Source organism: Vigna umbellata, chromosome 2 (assembly GCF_029865625.1).
Source record: "Vigna umbellata cultivar VRB3 chromosome 2, Vumbellata_1.0, whole genome shotgun sequence".
Classification (NCBI taxonomy): domain Eukaryota; kingdom Viridiplantae; phylum Streptophyta; class Magnoliopsida; order Fabales; family Fabaceae; genus Vigna; species Vigna umbellata.
The window spans coordinates 47,691,898-47,702,795 of NC_142166.1; the positions used below are offsets into that span (position 1 = coordinate 47,691,898).

The window sequence follows — 10,898 nt, forward strand, 5'->3', positions numbered from 1 at the left end:
AACTCAACCTTATTAAAGTTAAAGTAGTCACTAATACTCAAACAATATCTATATATCCTCACGTGGATCTTCTTCTATAATTCATGATCTGTTTTGCATAATCGCACCTAACTTGATACATGTTTTTGATTCACAGTAAGAATGCATATCCATTGAACTTTTGAAAGGTATATATTAGCGATCAGTTTTCAAATTCTCCTTAGCAGTTGAGGTAGAGAAAGTAATTAAAGCATGGAACAATGTTGCATTGACTATAAGTAAAAGTCATCCATGAACTTTGACATCAATCATATGATCATCCTATGAGAGACAAAGAAACTAAGCAAGGAGGCAGCAGCAGCAGCCATGTGCCCAATGAGGAATTAAAAGTATAGAATCTCAAGCCAGGAATAATAAAATGAGAGAAAGAAACCGAAAGCAGTTGTAAAATCTTAAAGACGAACTTAGAACTACCCTTATTAATCCTAAGCATAGAAAGACCTCACTGATAGATTCATGACATATTAATTAGCTTCAGTTGAGAGTAGCAGGATATCTGTTGATGCAGTCTAGCCAAGGGTTCCTTGAAGGCTTGGTGACTCTACGCATGGCACGCCACACAACACTGTTGCACTTGAAGCCAGACCCAAAAGCAAGTTGCCAAACACGGTCTCCTCTTCTCACACTCTCCTTTGCTTCCATGTAAGCCAGCTCATACCAAATGCTGCTGCTAGAGGTGTTGCCAAAGCGCTGCAGTGTCATCCTTGATGCCTCCATGTTCTTGTCGCTCAGCTCCAAGTTCCTCTGAAGCTCATCAAGAATGGTCTTGCTTGCAGCATGCACACAGAAGTGCTCAAAAGCCAGTTTGTAGTCAGGAATGTATGGCTTCTTCATTGATGGAGAACTCCCATCAGTTTTGCTCCCAAATAGGTGCCTCCACACAAGGGTCCCAAAGAACAGAAGCTGCTCAGAAAAGGGTAGCACCAAGGGTCCTAGTGTGGTGATGTTGGTCTTTAGGGCATCGCCACCGATCTCGATCAAGTCTTTGCTGATCTTTAGTCCCTTCAGTTTATGCTCATCTTCTTCTTGGTACACACACCTAATTATGTGACACACATTTATTATCAGTCACCAAATAAGAAATGCTGCTTTTCGTTCATGAATGGTTATTCGTTGCCAACAATAGAAATAGGATGAGAAACTTGGCATGTTCCATTTTCGTTAAAGTGTATTTTCCTTGTGGGACACTTTGTTTGAAGGAGGGGTCCAACGTGTCTCCTCAGTTATTAGCTTCACGGTTGGAGGATGGAACTAAAATGTCAACCCTCTTTAAACATACACTAATGATTTTGGAGATATTTTAGCTCAATCTTGTTCAAGATTTTCTCAAGTAATAGCCACTGGTTTTGTCAAGTTGCAATCTGCTTTTTCAGTCAGAATTGGTGTACTGTGATGATGTTGAACTTAATATGGGATGCAAAGTACTTAATTTTCTACTAGTAAGTCCACTATAAAGAGTTATCTGAATTGGTCAACATAAACAGAATATCTGATGACAAAGGAGGATTAAATCCACAAATTTGATGTGATGTTTGACTGATATATTTTTCACTATTGCATTTTTTTGACATCAGAATACGTTACAGGACCTTGTGATGTGAAAAGTATTATAGAAGCTCTTAAAAGTCCAAATTTAGACGGCAAAGTCTTAATGATACATCCCAACAACCTTATGTCTCTGTAATTTTGGTTAAATGCATTTTCTATTCACGGGTCCACATCGAAAGTGGAGTATTTCCTAAAGGTTCAACTTAATAAAATAAATCATCTTATCTTGGTAGGGGATATATAGCTCTACATGCTCGTGTTTTTAAAGAAAAGAATTAAATTGAAATGTGTTCATAAATTGTGTAAAGACATGCATTTTTTGAAGACAAAAAATCTGCAAAAATGTCGTTTTTACAAAGTTAATTAAGAAGAAGAAAGAAAAACAAAACTTTCTGTAAACAAACAAGTGATAATGTACAAGAAGGCTTATGTTATCTTGTCATTTCACAGGATTTTGTTTAGTTACGTAAAAAATAGAATCACCAACACATCTTATTTAAGAATTAAAAACAATGTTTATTGAAAATCTTTTTACAATAATATAGTTAAGAACAGTAAAATTTAAGTCAGTAAATAATATGTTAAAATTGAAAAGACCGAAGTCAGTGATCAGTAATTCCTGCATAATCTAACATATGGAGAAAACTCAACCAACATAACAAACCTAATAGTTCAAAACTATTCCACTCTCTTCAGTATATAATTTGTTTAAAGAGGAATTATTCATTTCTATATTTCAATTCACGCAAATTTTTGAAAGCAAAAGGAGAATGAAAATCAGAAGAGTAAGAAGGTGAACCTGAAGCTACGGTCATCAGCACCCTTGTGTGTTCGAACAATATGCTCAAGACGGTACTTGGCTCGGCTGTAGTCCCGGCGGCGGTTGGAGAGCAAGACGGCGGAGCAACCCATGCGGAAGAAACAGTTAGGAATGAGCATGGACCTGTCTTTTCCCTGGTACCAGTTGTAGCCCACCATCTCGGTGCTGACCACCACCGCGTAGTTATTAGGGTTTGCTTGCAGAATATCCTTAGCCAAGTCCACGGCTATGACCCCAGCACTGCACCCCATTCCTCCGAGGTTGTAGCTGAGGATGTTCCCCCTCATCTTGTAGTGGTTGATAATCATGGCTGACAGCGATGGAGTGGGGTTGAAGATGCTGCAGTTGACAACCAGAACGCCCACGTCCTTGGGGCGGACGCGGGTTTTCTCGAAGAGCTCGTCCAAGGCTCCGAACATGACCATGGAGGCCTCTGCACGACCCTCCTTCATGGTGGCGGTGTTCTCGGAGGAGGCCATAACGGGTTTGGGGATGTAGGTTTCGTCTCCGATGCCGGAGGACATTAACATCCTCTTTTGGAAGTGAAGACTCTCTTCGTCGAACTTCCCTGATTTTCTTGCAACTTCCATCAACTCCTCCCTTGACACCTGCCATCCCATGCAACGTATAATCATCTACTTCATCTTTTTCATACCTATAAAACTTGATGCAACTGAATACCAATTTTTTCTAATATTTTCTTTTTCCATCAAAAATTGAGTTTTATTTTGACAAAAGTATGCACATCATTAAAGATTTAAAAATAAACCTATTTATTATTAAGGTATTATCTTCAACTTGTACAAGATTCTTTCTTATAATTGTTTTTTTGTCTTATTTTAAGGTATCTCTCCACAAATTATCTCTTACATTAATTGTTTTTCTTGAGCAAAGTACCCTTGATTGTTTTGTATTTTTATAGACAATAAGCAATAAATGTTTTAAATTGTTAATATGATCTTAATTTTTTTTCTTGTTAGTATTTTTGGAAATGACTAACAAAAGTTAATTACTTGTTTTTGCCACTTCAAACTTTTGATCTTTATCCTTTTTATTTTTGTTTCAACATATTGATGGTTTTAGACTTTCAATATAAAATTAGTTAAGTGATTAAGACTGTTTTTTAGCTGAGTATGGATACTTTGTGTTTCAAGGTACTTGTAGGATATAAAATTATTTCATGAAAAGATAAATCAAGTGGTTAGAAATTTGAAATAGTATGCAAAATTATTAAAGAGATCAATTAAACATTTTTTAATTTACGTGAAAAATCTAAATTTTCAAATGGAATTGAGAAGGGTGATCAGATCACATATCATATTAAACTTTCCTGATAAATTTATTGTTATTTAACTACCTTGTAATTGATGTTATTAGTTAATAAGTGCCTTTAATACATACACATTAGAGAGGGAGAAACTAGTAAAGATTTTCTTTTGAAAAACAACTTTTTGTTAAAAGAAAGAAATATGAAAAACAAAAAGTAATAAAGGTCGATTCAATGGTAACTAATCATTTCCCATAAGAAGTTGAGTTCAACTCCTCTTTAGTTATGTAACTAGTTTTAAACGAGTTGTTTGATTTTTGAAGTATTAATAAACCTCTAAGATCCAACTTATATAACTTTTGTCGTATGCAAAAATAAAATAAAAATAACATTACTACTAGTCATTGGAATAGTAGAAGATATATATATATATATATATATATATATATATATATATATATATATATATCATTTAAAAATGTCAAACGACCAAGTACCGAGGTATTTAGATAAACTTTGTTATTATTAAAAGTTATGATTAAAATCATAAATATTATTAAAAAAGCTAAACAAACATTTCTGTTAAATTTTAAATTCAAATTTAAAAACCATATAATAGTTTTGAAAACCTAAGACAATTAAAGTGGTAATTATTTCTTCACCTACCAAAATAAATTAATAATCTCTTCTCATTTTTGGTTACATACTATAGTTTTTATAACGAATTATAATTAAAAACTCCTATAATTTTGTTTTATAAGACCATTGAATTTGAAAAAAAAAGACTAGTTATTTAATAAAAAAATTATTGTAGCATATAAACCAATAAAATAAACATTTTTAAAATACACTAGTTGGATTTATTTATTGTAATGAGAAAATGGAACAGGGTCCAGAAGAATTTAAGGTGGCCAATGAGCAGTGTGTTTAGATAAACGAAAAGGAAGTGGGTAGAATATAATGGATCCACCAATGATGCTGAAAATTCTTCTGGGTATAATCAAGCATTTATGAAAAAAAAAGCAGAGTGTTTTATATGATAAGAGTGAAAAGTAAGGATAAGGAAAGCAAAAACATACCTTGAGTTCATCATCTGGTTTAAAGCATGCAAAATCAATGAGGTAAATGGGTCGAGGGCGTGACATGAAGTAAACAGACAAAGTGAAGACGAAGACCCCAAAGGAAGCAAGAACAGTGGCAAGGTCGTAACGCGCATCTTCCCAAAGCTTCTTCCAAAGGTCCTCTTTGCTGAGGCTTCCAACCTCAGCACTGAAGACGACCAGAAGAACGGGTATGGTCAACAAGTATATGCCATGGTTTATCAGATAATGGTAACCCAATTTAACGTACTTGAGGTTAACGGACTGAAGAAAATCCGGCAAACGCCTCCTAACCCTGACGGAGAAGGTCAAGGAGCCAGCGTTTGGCCCAGAAGACTCAATCCCACGGTTGACAATCTCCGCCGAGAACAGATCACGTTCACTGGCCATGATGAACAATGATCTATATGAGATGACGATGATGATGATGATATTGTGAGTATATATATATGTATATACTCACAATTTATGTGGGATTGTGTTGTGTAGATGTTTTATATTTATAGTAGGAAAATGGATGATACACGAGGTGGGTGAAAAAGAGTTAATGCTAGCACCTAATTGATGTTTGTGTAGTTGAGACTTTTCAACGGCCTTAATTTCTTCATTTAATGTAAGTGGGTGCCTGAGTTACAGTCCTAAACCAGAGGCTTCTGCAATGCCATTGTATCCACCACTCTTTCTAACTTTTTTCCTTCTTTCTTTCCATCTTCCTCTTTTGCAAGGAACAAAAACAAAATCAAAACGGAAATTTTCTAACATTTATGTCAATCAACTTCTTTCTCTACTCTCTTGTGAACAATGAATGTTAGATCTAATTGGTCACACCAGCTGGCCCTCCACGTGTAAGCATATGCTCTTCCTGTTATTACCTCTTCCTCACCTCGTCACTTACCTTTATGCAAATACAAAGATGTTGACAACACCTTCGCTCTCTTTCTATCATTTTATCACCAAACACTTCAAATTTATCACAGTAACTTATAAATCAGAAACATATAACTCATGTTAGTGTTACTTCTATGTTTTTCAGTACATGATGAAAACTCTGACCTCACTTTTGAACCCTTTCGACCGCTTTTGTTTTGTTTTGTTGGTCTCTGCTTAAAGTACAAACAAATTTATAACTAGAGGTACATGACTTCTCGTTGACATTTTCTTTAACCTAATTTCGAGTCATCTTTTAAATATAACAGCTAATACTGTGTGGCTTTTTAAATTTATTACATTCAAAAAATAATAAGAGTAATTTCAACTATATTTATAAAAAGTTGTGACAGAAATTTAAATGTGCCAACGCTAACCTAGCGTATGGTGGTGATGCAGAGGGCGTTAATGGCGCCAGCAAGAGAATGATATGGAAGTCACGGTTGAGATGGGAAGTTCATAACGTGTGTGATGGGTTTATTGTCAGTTGGTATATACCACCATGAATGATTCAATGACAGAGGTTTATATATATATATATATATATATATATATATATATATATAATTTGGTAAATGTAATATCACTAGCCTTGAATAAGTTTAGATGCAGAAGAATTTTTTAAATTTAAAAGATTTGGTAAAAATGTAATGGTAATATTTTAAAGATTAGGAATTTGCAATTTAAATTTTAAAGGATTCGTAAGAATATGAAATTATAAGATTTGAAAGGATTTAGAAAAAAAAATGGTTTTTTTTATACGTGTTAAAAAATAAATTACAAGTATGATTTTAACTTTTCATAGTTAAATGTATTTTGGCTATTAGTTATCTTTTACTACACAAGAGATATACGATAAGTCGTCGATAAGTCGTCGATAACAATTGGTACTAAACTACTACATCATTATTAAAAATAATAAACACCTTTTTTTTTTAATTTTCATAAATTATTTTAAAGTGGATAAAATTTTAAATATCCCATAAAAATAAATAAAGTATGGGTGGAGTATAAAATGATTATGATACTAAACAAAAAATAACAAATAAATAAAATATAGAAAATACAAACTATAATAATTAATTAATTAATGGTCTCTTACTCACTATCCTCTTGTATAGCATTTATTTACAAGTTCTGTGTCCTACCTCCACTTAAAGTGTTTAATTTATATATAATTAACTTAAACTGTTTTCACATAAATCTTTACTAAAAACAATTCTCATCATTCTAATGTCTTCCAATACTCAACTATTTTCACATTTTTTATTTAGAATTTAAAAATAAAAAACTTATTTAAGGTATTTTTGAGTTATTATTACTCAAATTCCTAATTTTTTTTTTCTAGAGCTAGAATCCTTCCACCCTTTTAGCCATTAAAAAAATGGATAGGTTTATTGAATTTTTTTATTTGTAAAATAAAAAATAAAATTTATTGAAAAATATTACTCTTGTTATTTTTTTCTTCTATTTTATTTTTTCTATAATTTTTTTGTCAGCAAAATATATATATATATATATATATATATTAAACACTTAAAATGCTTCAACTCATATATGATATTATAAGAGAATTGCTTGCTAATTAAAACTGCATCCTATAATGTTTGTAATATTTATATTTTCGATTTATTAACCATAAATGAGTCTAGACCGTGTTGTTGAAGGGTCATGGCATTCTTACGACTAAAGGAAAATGTTTAAAAATTCAGCAAGCCATAGTTCAACTATGAAAAGTAAATCAGAAAAAATAATATATTTTCTTTTTCCTTCTAGCAATCATGCATAATAACATTAAAACAAGTTGATCCAAGTATTTTAAAGATTGAAAAGTCTTTAATTCTTTAGCTTTGCTTGAACATGTGTTTTATGCATTTAATTAAGCTAAAATTAGGTTATGTATGATATTTATTTTATGTCAATCAAATTTTTTTAAATAAGCTTTAAAAAATACTTTTAAGAATATAACTAATATATTAAAACTTAATCTCTTGTCAATTGTTGTAAAAGTCATCAATTGGTAGATAATAAATTAGTGTGTACCATAATCAATTATATCACGTGTCTAAGTCGTTGTAAATAAGAAATAATTAATTATTTGAAGTTGATCTCAAATATAATCATTTACATATAACAATTGTTTTGAAATTTATTATATTTGTTAAAATATAGCTTTGTATAACAAGTTTTTTTATATATTTAAAAAATAATGAGTTATGGAGTTGTTGGGTTATTTTGAGAAAGAATACACCGGAAAAATTAATTATCAAGAGAGAGTTTATGGTTTTCTTCTTTACATGTTACTTAATTTTTATTTTTATTTATTCAATGTAAGATCTTTTATTCACTCCATATATACTCATCTGAACTACTTTAGAGTCTCTTTCAGAGAAAGATACAGAGAAGATTCATTATCAATAATCCTTAAACAAAACACATGTAAAATATTAAGACACTGTATTTAACCTAAAATCTTACAAAAGTAAATTTATGAATTATTTTAATTATATATTACTCTACTTTTTTGTTTTTATTCAGTATAAGACACAAAACCATACTTAAATTCATAATATATATATATATATATATATATATATATATATATAACATGTTTTTGCTTAGATTTTTTACTTGAATTTTTTTTATATAAAAAATATGGCATAAACCTTATAAAAAATATATATCACTGCCCATATATATTTCATACTAATGCAGAAAAGGTTTTAGACGTCTGTTATTTTAGGTCTTTAACGTCAGATCCTAATTCGATGTTTTTGTGGGTGACGTTAATAGGACGTCGGACTCTATAGGTTAAATGTCTATATAGACGTCGAACTATATAGGTCAGACGTCTATATAGATGTCATACTCTATAGGTCAGACGTCTATATAGACGTCGGACTCTATAGGTCGAATGTCTAAAATATTTGATTGGATCTTTCTCCGCTTGAGGCCTCTCGAGTTGCTCCTTACTCATGGTGATTCGATTTTACAACTTTATATTTTAGTTGAAGAGAATTGATTGTACGTTTTTTTATTGGATGGTTTTAAAAATGATGTAGTGGAGGGAATTGGAGGAGTGCAAAACGCAAGAAATCGCCGCCCAAGAACGCTGTCCAAGGATACGAGCAAAACTGCACAAAAACTCAACGAAAATGTATTTTAATCGGTTCAAATGAAAGATAATTCATCAAAGAGTAATGTAATCGGAGTAAAATTAATTTTAAATGGTGCAAAAGTGAGAAAATGAACCTGAAAAACGTAACCCGTGGACAGAAAACGCGAGGAAGATGATGAATAGTGAGTGCACGTAACTGTTGCCTCGCATTCGCAGTGTTTTAATGTAGACATTTAGAAGTCGGTTCCTTCCATAATAGACGTCTATAGAAGTCGGTTCATACCATAAACAAACGTCTATAGACGTCGGTTCCCCCTACAACAGACATCTAAATGGCTTTAGAAGTCGAAGTTGCGGGATCAGACGTCTAAATGGAGTCAAAAAGTGACTTTTTAGATTTCTAGACTGAGGATTTAGAAGTCGGTTCCCGCCATAATAGACGTCTATAGACGTCAGTTCCCCCACAACAGACGTCTAAATGGCTTTAGAAGTCTGGTCCCCTCATAGTCGACTTCTAAATAATTGTTTTATTTACAGAAAATGTCATCGGTCATTTTTTACATTGAATATGTGAGAGTCAGATGTCTAAAGAGTGATGTTAAAAGCCTTTTTTGCACTAGTGTCATTAACCTTTTTATAACTTTGTTTCAAACTTTCTATAAGTTTAGGTTTCATATCTTAACACAATAAATTTTAGTATGGTGTTGTAATAATTAAATGTATCACAGTGAAGTATGATTGCAATCCAATATTCAAGATATTGGAATAATTCTATTAAGTTTTAGATTAAACGTAATTTTAAATAGAGTCAAATCAATACAAAGTTTTTTGTGTGAATATTTTCTTAACTTCTTGTTTTATTTAATTTTTTTATATCGATTTGTTTTGATTCTACTTGCTACTATTAATTTTATATTAATTTGTTATGTCGAGATATGTTAAATATAAATTTAGTGCACAACCTATTTTTTTAATGATAATAATAATGATGATTATAGAAAGTAATAACCAAAACAATACGAAGACAAAAAGTACCTAAACGTGGAAAGGTTTCTAAATAAACATTGATACATATATATATATATATATATATATATATATATATATATGTGTGTGTGTGTGTGTGTGTGAATATGAAATTTGTATATATCTTTAAATACTGGACGATTTTTTGTCCTCTTTCAAATTCACCAAGCAATTTTATTATCTCTAAAAAATATTAATTGATATGACATTAACACCTTTTGTAGTAAAGAAAAAACCTTTAAAATATTTAAATATATTTCCTTAAAGTATCACGTGGAGATAAAATTTTAAACAAAAAGAAACAGTAGAGGGATGAATGGATGAAAAACATAGAGGAGAAAAACAAGACACAGAAGATAACTGTATCCCGACAAGACAACATGAGAGGGTGTCTTTAGAGTGATCTGTAACTAAAATAATAACGCCTCTTTAAGATCTCCGCAGAGCAGAAATTTATTGTGCTTTCTGCATCTCATCTAACTTCTCTTCTCTTCACACCTATTTTATTTTCATCCAACAAAGATTTCTTTAACAGATAAATTGGATATTAAAATTAAATAACTGCTCTATTTATGAACTGCTAAATAAGTATTTCAAAAATCAATATATCGATTACCCATTTAATTAGAAGTAATCTATTGTCCGTGGATAAATGTATCTAACACATCCATTTACATAATGCTATGTTTCTTAAAAAATATAATTAATGCTTACACATGCTTTTTGTCCTAATTCTGCGGCATTGAAGATCTTTTTTAAAGATCTATATGAAAGAATCAATTAACTACACACATTATATTATAATATGTATGTATGGAACAAGACACTTATCAAGTTCCTCCAAAATTGACTTTAGTATTCTCCATATTTATATAAGAGCAAAGTATTATTCTCCATGAAAGTTATGTCTCAAAAAGACTGTACAAAAAATAAAAATGATTTATATCAATAAGAAATTTTTTAAATAATGATTACTTTTAATGATAAAAACTAATTAATCATTGTAATAACCAATTTAGATACTAATTTATGAATTAATTATAAATTTTTATT

General features: G+C 31.0%; 1 protein-coding gene across 1 annotated transcript; it reads right to left on the reverse strand.

Moving 5' to 3' along the window:
* Positions 1 to 224: 224 nt before the first annotated feature.
* KCS10 (3-ketoacyl-CoA synthase 10) lies at positions 225 to 5,242 on the reverse strand. The gene is made up of 3 exons (XM_047314075.2): positions 4,754 to 5,242; positions 2,387 to 3,015; positions 225 to 1,078 (listed from the first exon to the last, which is right to left on the reverse strand). The coding sequence occupies exons 1-3, from the start codon at positions 5,162 to 5,164 to the stop codon at positions 514 to 516; spliced, it is 1,605 nt and encodes a 534-aa protein (XP_047170031.1). The 5' UTR covers positions 5,165 to 5,242; the 3' UTR covers positions 225 to 513.
* Between the last annotated feature and the right edge of the window lie 5,656 nt (positions 5,243 to 10,898).

Excerpts from the sequence above, each read along its gene's own strand:
- KCS10 (XM_047314075.2), bottom strand. The coding sequence starts at position 5,164 with ATGGCCAGTGAACGTGATCTGTTCTCGGCGGAGATTGTCAACCGTGGG. Across the intron at positions 3,016-4,753 it reads AACCAGATGATGAACTCAAG|GTGTCAAGGGAGGAGTTGAT; the intron begins GTATGTTTTTGC and ends ATGGGATGGCAG. Across the intron at positions 1,079-2,386 it reads GCTGATGACCGTAGCTTCAG|GTGTGTGTACCAAGAAGAAG; the intron begins GTTCACCTTCTT and ends TCACATAATTAG.